Consider the following 21,180-nt stretch of genomic DNA (forward strand, 5'->3'; position numbering starts at 1 on the left):
GTTAAAATAACGGACAGGACACGGACCCATTCATTTCAATGGTGCTATTCAGACATGCGTGAGTTTTCAGGCAGCAAGCGTCCGTTGTGTGAAACTCACTGCATGTCCTATATCGGTGTTTTTGCGCACCTTGTCACCCATTGAAGTCTACGCGTGCATGAAACACACAGACAGCAGACGGACGACATCCGTGCGCTCTCTATGTTTCACGCATCAGTTACAAAGAAATTAAATAAAAATAAATAAATAAAAAAAGAAGTGCTTGCACGGACATGAAAAACACATGCCACACGCAAAGCACACTGATGGTGCATGCACATGAACCGCTGGAAATATGCTGCGTTTTTTACGCACACAAATCAGACATGCTCGTGTGAATGTAGCCTTACAGGGAATGTTTCACAATCAGATAACTCCAACTAAATATGGGCCCCAGCAGACAATTAAATGGATTAGTAAACAGACTTAAAGAGGTTGCCCCACAACAATCACCTTTACCAAGAACACGGGGACCCAAGTCCCTATTCCTATCCAGAGAAAGCGGTTAGTATTGATACTACGGAACATACGTACTCAATATATTACATGGATAGTAAGACTGCAACTTCTCATTACGGTATTGCTCAAACTGCCTAATAAACAAATCTGCATTTACAAGTTATGGAGGGATCTGCTAACAGAAATGACTGTACATAAACTATAAAGATTTACCTTACGGGGCTTTTCTGGGGTAGGTGCATCCTCCACTGGAGCTTCCACCTCACTAGCCGGAATCCAAGTGTCATAACTTAAAAAATAAAAAAAATAAGGGTAGACAGAAATTATTTTCTGCAATGCCATCAAATAAATAATACATTTAACAAGAGCATGTAGCAAAATTAGGTGTTTATATGTCCACGCAGGATTTTTACCTACGATAAAGTACAGAAGCCACCTGAACAAAGGCACAGAAGTATTTGAATTTTGGAGCCTCTGTCACAGATTCCATCAATTCAAAGCAATTCAAATGCATGCAGCGCTATTTTTCTTGTGAAAACAACGGATATCTTGGTGGAACCCGACGGACCCCATTGTTAGCCAATGGGGTACGTTGTGCGCTGTGTGACTGATCCAGCTATGCATTGTAGTTTGCGTTGTGGTTTCAGTCATAAACAAAAAGGTGAACAGAGCTAAACTGCTACATATTGTAGTGTAGACTTGAAACGCGCCTTATTGGTAGTGAACTTTAGGCACATTAAGGTTGAATATAACTTAAAGTGAAGCTCTACATTTTATTAAAGGGGTATGCCACTTTATTGCTAATGTAAAATAATGTGTGTTAATTATTATTATTATATGCTCCTTACATAAAAATGCTTTTTTGAAGTTGTGTCCCATTTTCTCTAATTCTGAAGTCACGCCTCGTTGCCAAGATAACACATTGAGCGCAGGAAAGTAGCGCAGTCACAGTAGAGGAGGCTTAATGATGTATCTTATTACATGTCCTACACCTACAGCCATCTTATGGACGGGAGCGCTGTCCGGATGAGACCGAAGGCTGGGTCAGCAAGGGGGCGTGACTTCAGAAATTTAAAAAAAGGGTATACAACTTCAAAAATGTCATTTGTTTTTTTTGTTTTTTGTTTTTTTTGAGTACTCACCTTAAAATCCTTTTCTTGTCCAATTCACAGATGCCTGCAACACCTTTTCGATCAAGAGAAGAATTTGCGGACGGAATGGTATGCATCCTGAAAATTTGGTGAATGCGTGCAAAAACGACTAGGTAGCCACCTTGCCAAGCTGAAGAGCCGAAGCCTGATGGCGCACAGCCCCGGAAGCATCAACCGCCCCTAATGGAATGGGCCGAAAGCCTGAACGGGGGTTTGAGCCAACCGCAGCTATCAAGCTATTTTAGCCTTAGAGGCCGTCAAGCCCTTCCTCTGACCCTCTGGGACCATGAACGAGGAGTCGGAGTGGCGAAATGAGGAAGTGACAGATAGGTAGACCCGCAAGGCCCGGACGACATCCAAAATTGTGAAGAGAGTATTTCTTGGGATGCACATATGATGGCAGAAGGGCAGCAAAACAATATCCTCATTAATGTGGAAGGAGGAAATCACCTTGGGCAAAAAAGTAAATAAAGAGGGCACTGTGCGAACCACCGCCTTATCTTAATGGAGACTCAAATACGGAGGACACAAATATAGGGCCGTCAGCTCCAATAACCCCATGGATGGAGGTCACCGTCACAATGAACACCACATCTTCCAGATGAGCATACTCAACAAAATCTCACTAAGAGGTTCAAAAATAGCTGACTGCATTGCAGAGAGAATGAAAGACAAATCCCAAGACGAAGTTGGGGGCCGATTGGTGGTGGCACTGCGTGTGCAACTGCCTGAAAAATGTCCAGACGTCGGTTTGAATGGCAGACTTCTCATAAAATATTTTTTTAAAAACCCTGCAAATACCTGCCTTCTATGAGAGGCAAGTCCATAATCCAAACCCTCCTGGAGAAACGCCAAGAGCCTGGGCAAGGGGAAAAACAAGGGAGGAAAATGCTGATCCTCACACCACTGCAGATACTTCATCCAAGTACGGTGATAAATGTGGGCCGAAAAAGGCTTCTGGGCCTTTAACATGGTTTGGATGACCCGCTGCGATGTCTCAAGATTTCCGTACTGTGGCTTCAAAAGCCACGCTGTTAAAGGTAGCGGTTGTAAAATCGGGTGGAAGAGAGGTGCATAAGAGAGGTAAGCGCCAGGGAACTGTTCGCAACTGCAATGCTCCGCAACCCAATTGTTGACCCAAGGAATGTAGACTGCCAAGAGAGCTGTAACGTGAATATCCGCCCACTCCAGAATCTAGAATGCTTCCTTCATCGAACTCCATGTCCCGCCTTGGTTATTGAGATAGACGACTGCCTGTCTGGACTCGGACCGGTCGGCACCTCCCCAACCCTGAAGGCTGGTGTCCGTGGAGAGGGCGTGCCAGCAGAGCGGGAGAAAGGAGCGGCCTTGAGGGATCGCCGAGGAGAGCAACCAGAGAAGAGACCGGTGGACAGTCAGTGAAGAAGGATTCGGCAGTCCAGGGAATCCGCAGAGCGTTTCCACTGGTTGAGGATCGCCCTATGAAGAGTGAGAAACTGAGTAAAGGGAATAGCCTCAATGGAAGCCACCATGGTGCCTAGAGTGCCCTGCTGAGAGCGCAGACTCCATGCTACAGGGTGGACAATTTCTTTGGAGGAAGTGACACCCAATTCGGTGTCGAACACAATTCCCAGGAAAGTGAGTCTCCAACAGGGAGTCAGCTAGGATTTAGGTTGGTTGACAATCCATCTGAAGCGAGTTGGGCTATCCAGAGTAATTTGTAGGCTGGTCAGGCTGTCCTCCCAGGACGTGGATTTGAAAAGTATATCATCCAGATAGGGAATAACTGAAATTCCCCTGGAACAAAGAAGCGCCATGATCACAGAAAGAATCTTTGTCGGTAGGCCGAACGGGACGGTCAAAAACTAGTAGTGGTTCGATAATTGCAAATCACAGAAAGCGCTCATGGGACAGGCAAATGGGAAATTGCAGGTACGCGCCCCTTATGTCCAATGAGGGAAGTCCCCCTGTTCAGTGGAGGTAATCACCGAAGGGTGGTACTCCATGTAGAAATGACAGATATTAAAAAGGTGTTCAGTCATTTTAGGTCAAGAATGGGATGAACTGAACCGTGCCTTTTAGGGACAACAAAGGATTTTAATAAAACTTAAAATTGTTGGCCTGCAGGAACAGGGACAATGACTTCTTGAATCTACCTTTCCAAAAAAGGCAGCTGCCCTAGAAGGTGACAGATAGGGTGTGGACTGAAAGAACTTGTCAGGCGGAAGGCGTATAAATTTGATCTCGTACCCTGAGGAGACTGCTTCACGCATCCAGGCATCAGAGATGTGATAGTGCCAGATGTCCTTGAAGACTAGTAAGTCTGCTCCCCACTCGAGTCCCGTGTGGTCGCAACTTCAGGTGGAACCAGTCTTGCCTGCTGTCCGGATGCCCGTGGATCGAGGAGTCTACGAAAGGGAGGATAACAAGGTCCAGTTTCTTGGGATTAGGAGCATATCCAGCTCTAGTTGGATGTAGGTGAGTGATTTTACCACCTGTTGCCTCAGATGATTTTGTTTAAGCGGCCTCCAAAGAGACTCAACTCAACGAAGAGATGAGCCGCCAAGGAGCGCTTAGTAACAGTGTTGGCAGACCAGCATTTTAGCCATGCCGTCCGACGCACGACGACCATGGAAGAGAAGGTGCGATCCACAAGGCAAAGCGATCCAGGGAGACCTTGCACAGATATTTGGAAGCGTCGGATAGCTGGTTAGAGACCCACCAGATCTTCAGGGGGCGTTCCTTAAAAGGAAACCATAATGGAGATAGTGATCCCAATCAATAGAGACTTGCTGATTCATGCGGAAGCAAAGATTGGCCGCAAGGCAGAGCCAGCTGCCTTAAGGGAACACCTGGAGAATGATTCAATGTAATGGTCTATAGGATCGCGTAATGAGGCGGAGTGGGTCTTCAGAAGATTAGTGTTCTGGTCCAGATGGGAAACTGGAGAAACAATCCACAGACGGAGGATTCACCTATTTTGAGGAAATATAATCTGGAAAAGGATACATAAGATCCAGGTGAGAGGTCTGAGCTAATTTTTTATCACGATGTTTCCATTCCTTGCAGAATACCTCTTCAAACGCATAAGGTTTGTGCGATTGCCTGGGGAGGAAGGAAGGTGACCGTCTCCAGAAGGGACAACTTGGAGGATTGCTCGTCATCCAGCTCCGAATTGAAATCCGAGAGTTCACCCACAGACAAGGATTCCCAGCGAGCCGTTTAGGAGGCCTGCCACGGGAAGAATACAGAGAGTCCCAAGAAGGTTGGTTGGAAAGGCAAACAGAGAGGCCCATCATCGACTAGGTGACATTGGAGAAGTCACTGACGTCGCTGGAGAGGGAATGAGCATACTGCGGTTCGGTTTTGGGTATTGCTGGGAGGTGGCTGAGATGTTTGGGCCAGGGGGATGGCATCAGGGTTGCCAACTGTCCGTAAATTTACAGACAGTCCGCAAAAAATGGGTGTTTTTTTATGCCGTCTGTAGTGTCTGGCAGAAAAAAACGGTCCGGGATTTTTCTTTATTCCCCTGGAACTTTTCACTGTGCATGCGCCAAAATGGACATGCACAGTGCAAAGGCCGCAGCCTGGCATATTTTCAGATTCCGCTTGACAGCGGAATCTGAAAATATACTGCCAAGTGGGGTCTGTGCCTGGAGTGGGCAAATCCAGTCACCTGACCTCACGTCAGCGACATGAGGTCAGGTGACTGGACTAGTCCATTCCGGGGCTATCACCGACCCCAGCCAGAAGAGGACCTCCGTCGCATGACCACCTCGGCCCCTCGGTGATTCACGTTAGAAGCGGAGTGGAGAGTGGTAGCGGTAGGCTACTACTAACTCTCTCTGCTCGGTTTGCTGTGTGGTGTTATTTACAAGGGGGAGCTGTGCAGCGCTATTTACAAGGGGGAGCTGTGCAGCGCTATTTACAAGAGGGGACTGTGTGCAGCGCTATTTACAAGAGGGGGCTGTGTGCAGCGCTATTTACAAGTGGGGGCTGTGTGCAGCGCTATTTACAAGTGGGGGCTGTGTGCAGCGCTATTTACAAGTGGGGGCTGTGTGCAGCGCTATTTACAAGTGGGGGCAGTGTGCAGCGCTATTTACAAGTGGGGGCAGTGTGCAGCGCTATTTACAAGAGGGGGCAGTGTGGAGCCATCCACAAGAGGGGGCAGTGTGGAGCCATCCACAAGAGGGGGCAGTGTGGAGCCATCCACAAGAGGGGGCAGTGTGGAGCCATCCACAAGAGGGGGCAGTGTGGAGCCATCCACAAGAGGGGGCAGTGTGGAGCCATCCACAAGAGGGGGCAGTGTGGAGCCATCCACAAGAGGGGGCAGTGTGGAGCCATCCACAAGAGGGGGCAGTGTGGAGCCATCCACAAGAGGGGGCAGTGTGGAGCCATCCACAAGAGGGGGCAGTGTGGAGCCATCCACAAGAGGGGGCAGTGTGGAGCCATCCACAAGAGGGGGCAGTGTGGAGCCATCCACAAGAGGGGGCAGTGTGGAGCCATCCACAAGAGGGGGCAGTGTGGAGCCATCCACAAGAGGGGGCAGTGTGGAGCCATCCACAAGAGGGGGCAGTGTGGAGCCATCCACAAGAGGGGGCAGTGTGGAGCCATCCACAAGAGGGGGCAGTGTGGAGCCATCCACAAGAGGGGGCAGTGTGGAGCCATCCACAAGAGGGGGCAGTGTGGAGCCATCCACAAGAGGGGGCAGTGTGGCGCCACCCACAAGAGGGGGCAGTGTGGCGCCACCCACAAGGGGGGCAGTGTGGCGCCACCCACAAGGGGGGCAGTGTGGCGCCATCTACAAGGGGGGCAGTGAGGAGCTATTTACAAGTGGGAGCTGTGCAGCGCCATTTACAAGGGGGAGCTGTGCAGCGCCATTTACAAGGGGGAGCTGTGCAGCGCCATTTACAAGGGGGAGCTGTGCAGCGCCATTTACAAGGGGGAGCTGTGCAGCGCCATTTACAAGGGGGAGCTGTGCAGCGCCATTTACAAGGGGGTTACGGTTACTGATGGGGAACTTTTATTGGGTCAAGCACTAAGGGATCATTATTAAAGTCTGGGATACTGTGGATTATGAGTTTGTTTAGAGGATGGGGTATAGGTGTGGAGGGTGCTAGAAAAAGCAAGAAGCCAACATGTCTGTGTGTCAAATTCTGCAGAGACAAGTATGGAATAAGTCATCACGCGGATGGAGAAAAAAAAAAAAGGGAAAGTGAACGACTAATCAGAGAAAACATCACCTAAGTTAGCGGGGGAAAGCTACAGACGAGGCTGTGATTGGTGAGTCACTCCTAGAACACTGCACAGTGCACAGGTAACGATTTTGTAATGTGTCCGTACGTACAAATTTTGGTCCGTACGTGATTTTTAGTTCAGTTGTCCAAAATTTCTGAAGTGGAGGTTGGGCAACCCTGGATGGCATCCACAGATGCTTTGCCTGGAGGGCAGGCTGCATCGCACAAAGGAGTAGGTTGACCACATAAGAATTTTTGGCTACATGGGGAAGAGGAAACAAACTACATAATGTACCTGAAAGGATAATTCTCTTCCGGTGTCTGACATGGCAGTATAGTGGTCACCACAGTAATCAGTTGGAACGGCGAAAAAACTAGGGACTATGGGATCCACTCAATATACTCCAAAAAGGCAGGGCTGTGACTCTCTTAGAAGGGTGAAATGGCCACTTGAGATAACTTAGAGTATTCTAGTTATATGCTCCCCTAGTGTAATTTACTGGTTCAGGGTCTTAGAAGGTTTTAGGAATGAAGGAGGGGATGCCAAAGGCATATTCTACCCATTTGGAGAATGAACCACGTGGTGCCAGCACCAACAGCAGCCATGGAGAGGTCCAGTGATGCTGTGTCTCTGCTATCCTGTGAAAATCAGAAATTGGGAGATGACACGCCCCCTCTCTTTGCTGCGATTGGTTGCCCACGGTAATGCGCACCAATTGATAGCCAGGAGCAGGGGAACAAGTCCCGTCCCTTAATAAAGAGCCGAAAAGATGGCAGCCAGTATCGGGAAATGGCGGCCATGGGATGCAGGACATAGGGGACCGTGTACCCACCTCAGGTACCCTTGGGGTACTCGGGGCCCACCAATAGCAGCAATGTGAGCAAGGAGTCGCCCAACACAGTAGCGCTGGGTAGAGTAGTGCGCCCAAGAGATGTGTCAGAAAAAAAGTGTGTGAAAAATGTGCCAGGCTCATGGTGCACAAGTAGAGAAGAGGCTGGTGGGCGACAGAGGAGCTTGCACTGTTGTCCCTCGTGTCTTCAGCATGGCACGGGAATAATAGCGCATTGAAACACTGAGCGCTTGCCAGACTTTGGGGAAAGTAGGGAGACCCCTGTTACCCCGCTGGAAGAAAATAAAAAAATAAACTAACAAAGAAAAGCAAAGACAGCCTCCTCCTAAGGCTGACTACTAGCTCAGTGACTGTAGGAGGAGTATATACAGTAGGAGGGACCAACACTTTTTTATTCTTAGTGTAATGTCTCCTAGTGGCAACAGCATATACCCATGGTCTGTGTCCCCCAATGAGATGACAGATAAAAAGAATATATTGGTAGGTAGCATATAATCAACAACATACATTGGTTTACATTAGCAAGTAAGTGGCCAACCCCTTTAACATTGGCTTTACAGTTAGCGTGTTGCTATATAGTAACTAGTTTAGCTGCAGCGGACTTGTTATTATCTCAATTTGTATTCCAGCTATGCCTTGTATGAACATCCAAGAAAGGCCAACTCTTTAATACATGAATACCCAATGCTCAAACAGAAACAAACATCCATCCATGTGTCATTGAGCTGGGCTCCAAGGGTATTGAGGTGTTGATGAGCCACGCAGACCCGCTGCCCAATCACACAGGACACCAATGTGCAAAAGAAAGCCGTGGTCTAAAGTATGGAGTCATGATATACTCTTACCTATCTGGATAATAACCCCAGTGAAGAAGAACTTGCTTGTCTCTCTTCATTATTGGCCTCACCCATTCCTCTAAACAAAGAACACCACAGCAAAATTGTAAGTGAAGTAAAAAATTGTCTACATAGCAGAAAGATAAAAAAGAACAAACTACAAGATCCCTTATAGCATTCATAGCAGGATGCCTAGAATAAAAGATCTCACACATATGGCACTTGCACCAATTATTTTAGGCTTTAGATCAACAATCTAAGGATATAGATCTTCTCTTACATTGGCTCAATATTACAAAACACTAAGTTATCTGGAAGACGCTAGCGCTCTATAGAGGTCAATGAGCACCTGAAGGCAGCCTTTCCTGCCCAATAGTTGTACACCACCATTGCCCTGACCATAGGCTAGAGTAGAGGTAACAACATTTATCAAACATAAAGGGGTGGATGACATTTCCTCTGCAGCATCAGAGTAAGGCTAGCTTAACCCCTTAGTGACCAGCCTATTTTTGGCCTTAATGACCAAGCAATTTTTTTAGTTTTTTCATCGTTGCATTCAAAGAGCTGTAAGTTTTTTTATTTTTCTGTCGACAAATTGTATTGATTACTAGCACCATTTTGGGGTACATAAAACGTATCGATTAACTATTATTAACTTTTCTTTTGCGGGGGGGGGGGGGGGGGTAAAAAAAAACACAGCAATTTTGCCATTCTTTTTTTGGGTCTTAAATTTACGCTGTCTCCTGTGTGGTATAAATAACATAACATCTTTATTCAGCGAGTCGTTACAATTGCAGCGATACCAAATTTATATCGTTTTTTTTTATGTTTTACTACTTTTACAAAGTAAATACACTTTTTTTTAAAATTTGTTTTTGTGTCACCATATTTTAAGAGCCATAACTTTTTGATTTTTCTGCTGACATAGCGGTATGAGGGCTTTTTTTTGTGGGACAACTTCTAGTTTTTATTAGTACCACTTTGGAGTACACAAGACTTTTTGATCACTTTTTATCAAATGTTTTTGAAGGCAGGATAAACAGAAAACAGCAATTGTGGCATTGTTTTTTTATTTTATTTTTTACGGCGTTCACCGTGCGGGTTAAATAATGTAATCGTTTTATAGTTGAGGTCATTACGGACGCGGCGATACCAAATATGCGTTTGGTACTTTTCACTTTTTTGTGTTTTTTTTTTTTTCTTAATGAAGCATTTTGTAAGGGGAAAAAGTGGGTTTTTAATTATTTTTTTTTACTTGGGATTTTTATTTATTAATTATAAACTTTATTATGCTTTTTTTTTAGTCCCACTAGGGGACTTTACTACGCGATCATTGTTTCGCTTTTATAATACACTGCAATACTTCGGTATTACAATGTATTATTAACGGTCAGTGTAAAACTGACAGGCATACGTAAGGTATTGGCCAAGGACATACCCGGGGGCCTTTGTTAGGCCACCGGCTGCCATAAAAAACCGTCGGCACTCCCACGATCGCATTGCGGGTGGGTGTGCCGATGGGGTGAGACAGGGAGCCCCCTCCCTCTAAAACCACTTCGATGCGGCGCTCGCTATTGAGCACCGCATCTAAGCGGTTGAATGGGCGGGATCGATGCAAATTTCGATCCCGCCCACTCGAGCAGGTCTGCTCCAAGCCCTCACCTCAGGGAGGTTTTACTCCTCCGAGCGGCGCCGCTTTATTCTGATACAGTGCTGTAAAAAAGCTACTGCATCAGAATAAAACCCATTAGTGACCGCCGTAAAACACCTATGGGTGGTCACTAACGGGTTAAAAGAACACAACATACAAAATGCACACAAAAAATATCCCAACAAATTCTCCCTTAAATTTATGCTTTCCTTTGCTCCTATTTTGTCTCATACTGTAATTAATACTGAGAAATATATAGGGAACTCCTCAGTGTCCCAGAAGATCAGCTATCCCCCCCCCCCTCCTTCTCAGACAACTGGCTGCAATAGGTGCCTCCCCCCTCTTTGCGGTCTGCAGTAGGGCACACAGATTTACCCATTGAAAATGGAACAGATTAACAAGAAACTAGCATCTGCATTTTCTGCAGAATTTCTACAAGATTGTTTGTTTCAGGAACATACAAAACATCATACAGACTGACAAACATTGGGTACACGTTTATATTCGTTTTACTTTTATAATTAATTTTTAGGTTTACTGTTCCCTTAGTCCGGATACATTTTTATGTGAAGATAAGAATGATATTCTAACCTTCTTCCAAGGAGCCAGGAACTGGAACAACCACATGGGAAGCATGGCTTTTGTCCTCTGTCACTGTGCCCTGCAAATAGAATATGACAATAGGATATAACATAAAAAGCATATTGTAAATAACAGATACAATAATCCAAATGATATAGATATTCAATTGCTTTTTCAGGGATGTCTTCCTAAAAAGAATGCATGCCATAGGGCATACTCACAGGGGCTGTCATGAGTGAACAAAGCCATTTAAACTGATACAGAACACTAGCATAAACCAGTAAAACGCCATTTGTTTATAAACCCCTAGACAGTCAGAAGTGTCTAAACAAAAAAAAATAAAAAATATTACTTGTGTAATACTGTCTTGAGAAATCCCAGCTCCTTTAAAGCGTACCTCCACTGTCAGTGAAAAATGATTATAGTGCACAAGTGTGCACTATAATAGTTTTTTTAATTTTTTAAATCACTTGTATTGTCGATTTGGCTTCTAGCAGCAGCACGAACTGTGTAAAGTCTGTGATGCCAGCTGCTCCATGGCTGCTGTTTGCAGCAGGGCTGTTAGGGCTATACTGAAGCGTTATGAGCAGCCGGTGGCACACAGTTCTTGCTGCGGCTAGAAGCCAAAAGAGTTTCTTTTTGGCCTCCGTCGGGGCTGGTATACGTCAGTCCAACTTGAGGACTAGAGGGCTAAGCTTTTCCATGCTGCAAAAAAAAACCCAAAAAAAACCCATATACCGCGCAGCATGTGTTTTATTAACATGAAAGTTTTCTATTGTATGGCCTACATAACAGGTATACGTTTAACATAAGTCATGAGCTTTTCAATAGCTGTTCATGACGAATACGTTTAACGTATACAATTATACTAGGTAGTGGAAGTGAACAATGAAAGGCGTATCCAGCACTCAGTATAAAAGTTAATGGTTATTTCGGTCATTTTAAAACAGAAAGATTAAAACAAAAATCCCGGGACCACGCTTACGCGTTTCAGACCGCTAGGGTCCTTAGTCATATAGTGACTTACTCTATAGTGACAGATGCCACTGTAAGGCATCCGTCACAGCCTACATTTAACTTATATGGGCGCAAATGTAAGGTATAAATCGAAGTGTGCACAGAGCCTTCCATACATCTTGGGCAGTGACAGTGCAAGAAAATCATATTCACACACCAAACAGTCACACTTATATTACCTGATGTCTTTTAACAATGTCTTTAAGCTTGCTCTGCAGTTTTGCATCAATGTCTGGATGAAGATATATATTTGGTCGGGACAGACAGTTGTTCTGAACGGTTAAAAAGGGGAATATTCAATAAATAAAAAATGTATCATTACAGAAAAACATTATTTCGAAGTAAAAACCATCAAGGTATTTGAATTTGTTTTTATTCTCTAAAGAGTATCAATAGCAAATAATGAGTATGATGTGTTCACAGCGCACTGCCTCTAGAAGATCACCCCACCATACTAGGCGAAAAGAGAAGGCATCCAGACCTGCACAAGGGACTTTTCAATGTTCATGAACATTTCTACGTTCCGATCCATGCGTGAAGGGTTCTGGAAATCAAACCTACGCCTAAAAGGAACAGGAGATTCAAATTAGAGACAAGTTAAAGGTATGTTTACATCCATAAATATGTAGGGGATGCTGGAAAATATATTTTTTATTTGCTTTGTTTTCCAAGTAAAGGGATGTCACTTGCCATTCTGCAGAATGTCTGGTGGCACATATTGATAATGCACTATTCCCCACTTCTGCCCATATCAATTCACCGGGGATGATAGCCACTTGTACTCAGTTCTGAAGCCACAACAACGAATGTAAAGAAAGTCTCTTACCATCCTTGGTCGCTCTTAAATTTATAAGCAGCAGCAAGAATATGACAAAGAGATCCTCCGACTTTGAAATCCAGGAAGCATTTCATCTGTAAAACAAGAATCATCAGATTAAATAAACATTTGACTTTAGCAGGTAACGGCAACATGAAAACATTTGATGCGTGGTGTTTATGACTATAGCAACCATGATAAAAAACAAACCCCCCCCCCCCCCCCAAAAAAAACTTGAATGTATTTCATAACTGCCAGCTGCTCTTAAGCGAAGTTCACACTTGCGTTGTATAATCCGTTACTCTGATCCGTTTTTAGATCAGAATAAGGATAAAAAAAAAAAGAATATTAGTTTGCTGCACGTGCCCAAGAAACCAGTTTTAAAATAGTATCCCGATGGTATCGCGTCCCGACTTCCCTTTCTAAATGGTACCCTTCTGTCCCTGACAATTGATGGAGGATCTCACTGCCCAATCTCAAGAGGCCACCACCCGTTACATACATACGTGGTCCCGCTGGATCACTTTCCTCTCATCTTCCACATACCGTACACTGATGAGTTGAGGATGCTATCTCTCCTGCTTTTGTCTCATATGCTGCGTTCTGCCCCAAGTAGTTCCACCCTCATCATTATATACACAGTCAAATCACATTATTAGGACCACCAGCTAATATCCAGAGGAACCGCCGTGTGCAGCACGGACAGCAGCTAGACGGTCTGGGAGTCACTCAATAAGGTGCTGGTAGGTGGTCCAAGGTATCTGGAGCCATGCTGACTGCAGTGCATCCCACATTTGCTGGAGGGTGCGTGGGGGAGGATCGATAGAGTGAACAAGACGATCGAGGTGGTCCCACAGATGCTCAATTGGGTTCAAATCTGGCGAATTAGGGATCCAGGGAAGTACTTGGAAGTCTTCGTCGTGCTCTTCTAAGGCCTGTCGGACATTTCTAGCCGTGTGACATGTCGCATTGTCTTGCTGGAAGATTCCATCTGCCCCAGGGAAGACAAACCGCATGTATGGGTGAACGTGATCTGCAACGATGGATTCACACCCAAATCGGTTCAGAATGGCTTCCACGTGGATGAGTGGGCCCAGAGAATGCCATGAAAAAAATCCCCAGACCATAAACGCTGCTGCCACCAGCTTGTGTTCCTCCAGCAATGGTTGCAGGGTGTTTGTTCTCTGTTTCTCGCCTAACATGCCAACGTACATTCGTTCGATGAAGCAGAAAACGTGACTCAGTGGAGAAGGCAACCCTTTGCCAATCATCGGTGGTCCCATTCCGATACGGTCGTGCAAATTGAAGCCTTTTTTTCCAATCCACCTTTGTTAGCATAGGACCAGTGACCATCCGTCTGCTTCGGAGCACCTTACGCAGTAGGGTTCTCTAAACTGTTGTTTTAGACGCGTCTGGTAGCCCCCTGGTTGATTTTCACGGTGAGCTGCTCCACTGTAGCGTGTCGTATGACCCTCACGTACCTTCCTAGCCGACGTTCACCTCTCACATCAATGGCACGCGATGCTCCGCAGTTTCCACGTCGATTATTACTAATTGCGCTATTTCACCACACCACCACATGAACAGTTCACAAACTGCGTTGTTTGAGAAATACGGCCACCCTTGGCCCAAAAGCCAATAATCATCCCTTTTTGCAACTCTGATAAATCGCCCCTTTTACCCATGCCAACAACGAGTGATATGTGTCAGACAGCCTATCGTACACCTTATATACCCACCAAGCCGGCCCACGACAAATCACTCCCTTCATGGGCTACGTGCTGCCGACATGGAAAGTATGAGGTGGACATAATAATGTGACTCGACTGCGTACGTCTGGACTATATAAGTAGCCATCTGCTTCCTGCCTACAGTGATTCTACACATTGGAGTACAGGTTCACCACAACCTCCTTTCCCCTCCCCTTTCTTTCTCCCTTCAAAATAGGTGACGTTCCCCATCTTATGCTCGCAGCTGAACGACTATAGAAAATATGCTCTGTCGTGGTAGGATTGAGGAGATTTCTACCTCTCTTTACTGCTACGACATTGTTTATTCCTGATTTTGTTGGGTATTCTCTTATTAACATGATGTGTTGACAGAGTTTATTCATTTACTGTACATACCTTTTGTATGTATATGGTTTTTGTTTTATAATGCTATTTGTTTATAAAAATGAATAAGGCTGTGTTCATATCAGCGCTGCCTTTCCATTGAGGGGTTAACCCAATGGAAACCTCCGACAGAACCCCTCAACGGACAGGCAACGCTAATGTGAACAGGCCCTAAAACGTAACAAAAAACGGATCAGTTAAAAATCTAATTGAAATTAAAATAACAAATTCAAAGGGATTACAATCCGTTTATATCCGTTTTACATGGACACCAATGTAACCCATCCGTTAGATATCTGCTTTTTTGAACGCAGTAAAAGTCCTGTACGCTGCACTTTTATCTCCGTTAAAAAAAACGGATGACTAACATAACGGACGCAAACGGATGCTAACGAATGCAATTAAAAATTCCATTGATTTCAATGGGATATTTAATGTATCCGTTTTGATTTGATGCACACGAACATATTTTTTCCCTCCCGTAAATACAGGTCCTTGGTCACACGTATTCGACCCGTATTGCACCAGTATTTACGGACCCGTGCCCGTAAATACGGGTCTGGTGTCACCAGTATTCCACCCGTATTTACTGGTACGTTTTCACTGCAAAATTGCACTGCACTAATCCGCAGCCCCTTCTCTCTATCAGTGCAGGATAGAGAGAAGGGGCAGCCCTTTCCGAGGTAAAAGTAAAAGAAATTCATACTTACCCGGCCGTTGCTTTGGTGACGCGTCCCTCTCTTGACATCCAGCCCGACCTCCCTGGATGACGTGGAAGTCCATGTGACCGCTGCAGCCTGTGATTCGCCTGTGATTGGCTGCAGCGGTCACATGGGCTGAAACGTCATCCCGGGAGGCCGGACTGGAGGAAGAAACAGGGAGTTCTGGGTAAGTATGAACGTCTTTTTTTTTTTTTACAGGTTGATCTATATTGTGATCGGTAGTTTCTGTCCAGGGTGCTGAAAGAGTTACTGCCGATCGTTTAACTCTTTCAGCACCCTGGACAGTGACTATTTACTGACATCCCCTAGCAACGCTCCCGTAATTACGGGTGCACACACGTAGTCACCCGTAATTACGGGAGCCCCATAGACTTCATACGGGGAGGTACCCGTGGCCAATAGAAGTTTTACGGGCGTTTTTACGTTCGTGTGCATGGGGCCTTATTCTGATCTAAAAACGGATCAGTGTAACGGATTATACAACGCAAGTGTGAACTTAGCCTTAGTGCAAATCATACCAGAACACGAGATAGCCTTAATAACCCCTTCTGGTCCGGAATTTCCCCAAATACTGACTATTTTCCTTTTACTCAGACATGGCTGCATGAGGCTTTGTTTTTAAGGGACGAGTTGTACTTTGTTTGGGCATGATCTTGAGTTACCAATATACTCGTAAACATGAAAGGCAAACATATGAGAAAAATGTAGAAAAACAATTATTTTTGCCTTAGTTTATATTTTATACGTGATTTACATAATTTACCAATCATCTTTAACCCCTTCCCACAAAATCACATACAGTTACGTCGTGGGTCATGTGTTAGCGCATTCCCACGTAACTGTACATGATGGTGATGGAGCTGGAACAGAATCACCGCCGGGTGTCAGCTGTATATTACAGCTGACACCTCGCCCCACTGTAACGGCCAGGACCGGAGCTAGCCTTTGATCCGGCCAATTAACCCCTTAGATGTAGCGATTGCTTTTGATTTCTAGCCTGTCAACATCCCTACAACATAGTTTCGGGGATGCCGATGGTTGCTATGGTAACTTGTGGCCTAACAATGGCCTGCTGGTCTGCAAAGTACACAAGCCTTTTAGGGCCCTGCCCAGAGGTGGGGCCTAGAAGCCTTGCTATTAGGACCAAGAAAACGGTGCAGGCTCAGAAGCTGGGCCTGCGCCATCAGCTGCGCGTGAAAGCGGTTTGTCACAGCTGACACCCTGCTGTAACAGGCAGGATCGGAGCTAGGTTCCGATCCGGCCGATTAACCCCTTAGATGCAGTGATTAAAAGCGATCGCTGCATCTAGGTGGTTAGATCGTACCCGATGGTTGCTAGGTGGTTAGATCGCCGCGTCCGTAACGACCCAAACTATAAAAATATCACGCTATTTTACCATTATGATGAACACCGTAAAAAAATACAAAACCATGCCATAATCGCTGTTTTTTGCTCACTACCCCTCCCAAAACGGAATAAAAAAAGTGATCAAAAAGTTGCATGTACCCAAAAATTATACCATTAAAAACTACAGCCCGTCCCGCAAAAACAAGACCTCCCACAGCTAACTGAAAAATAAAAAAGTTATGGCTCTCAGAATATGGCGATACAAAAAAATACATTTTTCGAAGGAAAATTATTTGAAAAAAAGTGATTTTATTGTGCAGACCCTGCAAAACATTAAAAAAAAACTACATACATATGGTACAGCCGTAATGGTATCAACCTGAAGAATAAAGTAAATATGTAATTTATAGTGCACGGTGGACGCTGTAAAAAAAAAAAAAAAATAAATAAAAAGGCAGAAAAAAAAACATTGGCAGAATTGCTGGTTTTTGGTCACCTTGCTTGCCAAAAAATGGAATAAGTAAAAAAAAAAAAAAAAAATTCGCATTTAACCCCAAAATGGGTTATTTATTTACTGCATTATTATACCCTCTTATTATACCAGGTTGTACCCCTCACAGTTTATATATGCCCCCACATTATAAACTGAAATACCAGCAAAAAAACAAAAACAAAACTATTACCAAGCAAAATCTGCGCTACAAAAGCCAAATGGCGCTCCCTCCCTTCTGAACCCTACAGTGTGCCCATACAGCAGTTTACGTCCACATATATGGCATTGCCATACCCGGGAGAACCCGCTTTACAGTTTGCGGTATTTGTCTTCAGTAGCATGAACTGGGCACAACATATTGTGCACTTAAAGAGGCTCTGTCACCAGATTTTGCAACCCCTATCTGCTATTGCAGCAGATCGGCGCTGCAATGTAGATTACAGTAACGTTTTTATTTTTAAAAAACGAGCATTTTTGGCCAAGTTATGACCATTTTTCTATTTATGCAAATGAGGCTTGCAAAAGTACAACTGGGCGTGTTGAAAAGTAAAAGTACAACTGGGCGTGTATTATGTGCGTACATCGGGGCGTTTTTACTTCTTTTACTAGCCGGGCGTTCTGACGAGAAGTATCATCCACTTCTCTTCAGAACGCCCAGCTTCTGGCAGTGCAGACAGCGTGTTCTCGAGAGATCACGCTGTGACGTCACTCACAGGTCCTGCATCGTGTCGGACGAGCGAGGACACTTCGGCACCAGAGGCTACAGATGATTCTGCAGCAGCATCGGCGTTTGCAGGCAAGTCGATGTAGCTACTTACCTGCAAACACTGATGCTGCTGCAGAATCAACTGTAGCCTCTGGTGCCGACACGATGCAGGACCTGGGGAAGTGACGTCACAGCGTGATCTGCCAGAAGCTGGGCGTTCTGAAGAGAAGTGGATGATACTTCTCGTCAGAACGCCCAGCTAGTAAAAGAAGTAAAAACGCCCCGATGTACGCACATAATACACGCCCCGATGTACGCACATAATACACGCCCACTTGTACTTTTCAACACGCCCAGTTGTACTTTTGCAAGCCTCATTTGCATAAATAAAAGGATCTTCACTTTGAAAATTCGGTAGTGCTGTCTCCATTTCTTTTTTGTCTAGCCGCAGGAGCAGGATGGACAGGAACTTTTTTGGAAAATCGGTTGAATATTGTAGGTTTCAGCAGAGAAATGTGGAAAGAATTAGAGATTTTCAGAGACTGAGGAAGGCGAAGTCTGAAAGTTACTAGATTAATCTGTTCTGTTATCGCATAAGGACCCAGAAAACGAGGAGCCAGTTTGTAACAAGGGGTCTTCAGTCGTATGTACCGGGTGGACAGTCAGACTTTATCCCCAGGAAAGAGCTGCGGCGGTATCCTGCGTTTTTTTATCCGCGTTTCTCTTGAACCTGGCTACGGCTTTGTGGATGGAGTCCTTGGCCTCCTGCCATATATGTACAAAGTCACGATGGACCATGTTAGCAGCTGGAACCTCAGAAGGTACAGAAACTGGTAGAGGTATTCCTGGGTGCTGGCCATACACCAAGAAGAAAGGAGAAGAGCTGGTAGATTCCCTCATATGGTTGTTGTAGGCAAATTCGGCCCATAGAAGTAGACTTGCCCAGTCGTCTTGTCGTGGAGACACAAAATTCCTGAGGAAACTTTCAAGTATTTGATTTACCTGCTCTACTTGACCATTGGATTGAGGGTGGTAAGCGGAAGAGAAGTCAAGTTTGACCTCCAGCAGTTTGCACAAGGCTCTCCAGAATTTAGATGTGAACTGTACTCCCCTGTCAGAAACAATATGTTTAGGAAGACCATGAAGGCGAAAGATGTGCTTGATAAACAGCGTTGCCAGTCGGGAAGATGACAGAAGGCCTGAAAGGGGTATAAAGTGCGCCATTTTGGAAAAGCGATCCATGACTACCAAGTTCACGCTACACCCAGCAGAACTTGGCAGATCAGTAATGAAGTCCATGGCAATGTGTGACCAGGGAGTGTCAGGCACGGGTAGAGGATGCAAAAGGCTGGCAGGTCTTCAAAGGGAGAATTTATTCTGAGAGCAGGTGGAGCAGGTTGAAACAAAGTCTTTAGTATCTTGGAACATGGAAGGCCACCAGTACTGACGGCTAATCAAATTGATAGTCTTTTTGATGCCAGGGTGCCCAGAAACCCTGGAGACATGACCCCAGCGAAGAACACAATCCCATTGTTTAGGGGGTACGTAGGTCTTCAATCAGGGAATGTGTACCACTTCAGTCGGGGCAGCGATCATAATGCGTTTTGGATCTATAATAAACAGGGGACTGGGCTCTTGATCTGTGGGGTCAAAAAGAGTGAGATAAGGCGTGTGTTCTTTCCAGCAGGGTCTGTAGTGAAGATGGAAATCAAATCTGGAGAAGAATAATGCCCACCGTGCTTGTCGAGGATTCAGGCGTTGAGCAGACTGCAGGTAAAGTGGTGTCTCCACTCCTCCAGGGCCAACTTAATAGCCAAAAGTTCCTTATCTCCAATACCGTAATTTTTCTCTGCAGGTGTAAATGATTTGAAGAAAAAGCCACAGGCCACAAGTCTCCATCTACAACTCTTTTGTGAAAGAATAGCTCAGACTCCCACATATGAAGCATCGACCTCCAGAACAAAGGGTTTGGTGGAATCCGGTCTATGTAGGACTGAAGCAGAAGAGAAGGCAATTTTAAGAGCTTGGAATGCGGCTTCGGCCTCCGTGGTCCAGTCTTTGGCATTAACCCCCTTTTTGGTCAGTGCAGAAATAGGAGCGGTCATAGAGGAGAAGTGAGGAATAAACTGGTGGTAACAAATTTCGAATCCCAGCAGGCGTTGGACAGCTTTGAGTCCTTGCGGACGAGGCCAGTTTAGAATAGAGGACAGCTTGGATGGATCCATTCGAAGCTCCTGGTCGGAAATTACATACCCCAGGAAAGGCAGGCTGGTTTTCTCGAAGAGACATTTCTCCAGTTTGGCAAACAGGGAGTTCTCTCGCAGACGCTGTAACACTTGGCGCACATGCACACGATTAGTCTGAATATTGGGAGAAAAGATTAAAATGTCATCTAGGTATACCACCACACAGCTGTACAATAGATCTCGAAAAATGGCATTAACAAATGCCTGGAAAACTGCAGGAGCATTACTAAGTCCAAAGGGCATGACGAGGTATTCGAAATGCCCATCATGAGCGTTGAACGCGGTTTTCCATTCGTCTCCTTCGTGGATACGAATCAGGTTATAAGCTCCACGAAGGTCTAGTTTGGTGAAAATTCTCGCCCCCCCGTAAGCGGTCAAAGAGTTCAGAGATCAACGGTAACGGGTACTTGTTTTTTAACGTGATATTATTCAACACATTGTAATCAATGCAAGGACGCAGGGAGCCATCTTTTTTCCCCACAAAGAAAACCCCTGCGCCAGCAGGGGGGGGAGGACTTATGGATGAATCCTCTCTCCAGATTCTCTAGGATATACCGAGACATTGGCTCTGTCTCGGGCAAAGACACAGGGTAGACTCTACCTCTGGGAGGCGTGGAGTTGGGAACCAGGTCTAAGGCACACTCGTATGGCCTGTGAGGTGGCAGCGATTCAGCTTGTTGTTTACAAAAAACATCAGAGAAGCTTTAATAAGGAGTAGGAAGTCCTGCTGTGGTAGGTTCTGTAGGCTGAGGCATGGATGGGCGAATAGGTTGTAGTGTAGACAATGTTGGTGACAGAAGTCACTCCAGCGGATAATTTGACCTCCAGTCCAGTCAATAACAGGAGAGTGCTTCTGCAACCACAGTAGACTCAGTAGCAAAGGGTTCAGAAAGTTCTTTAAAACGTAGAAGGAGATACGTTCCTGGTGCAGCA

At 45.3% G+C, this 21,180-nt stretch overlaps 1 protein-coding gene across 6 annotated transcripts in view; it reads right to left on the reverse strand.

Annotated features, from left to right (window-relative positions):
* The window catches only part of SMARCC2 (SWI/SNF related BAF chromatin remodeling complex subunit C2), a 151,302-nt gene that overhangs the window by 115,205 nt on the left and 14,917 nt on the right, over positions 1 to 21,180 (reverse strand). For all 6 annotated transcript variants that reach the window (XM_075852147.1, XM_075852144.1, XM_075852143.1 and 3 more), the window contains exons 3-8: positions 12,629 to 12,714; positions 12,284 to 12,365; positions 11,982 to 12,074; positions 10,795 to 10,864; positions 8,562 to 8,631; positions 712 to 787 (exon numbers count right to left, since the gene is read on the reverse strand). In XM_075852147.1, the coding sequence (XP_075708262.1) occupies positions 712 to 787; positions 8,562 to 8,631; positions 10,795 to 10,864; positions 11,982 to 12,074; positions 12,284 to 12,365; positions 12,629 to 12,714 (477 nt within the window). The remainder of the gene's footprint in view (positions 1 to 711; positions 788 to 8,561; positions 8,632 to 10,794; positions 10,865 to 11,981; positions 12,075 to 12,283; positions 12,366 to 12,628; positions 12,715 to 21,180) is intronic.

This window comes from Rhinoderma darwinii, chromosome 2, assembly GCF_050947455.1.
Source record: "Rhinoderma darwinii isolate aRhiDar2 chromosome 2, aRhiDar2.hap1, whole genome shotgun sequence".
Classification (NCBI taxonomy): Eukaryota; Metazoa; Chordata; class Amphibia; order Anura; family Rhinodermatidae; genus Rhinoderma; species Rhinoderma darwinii.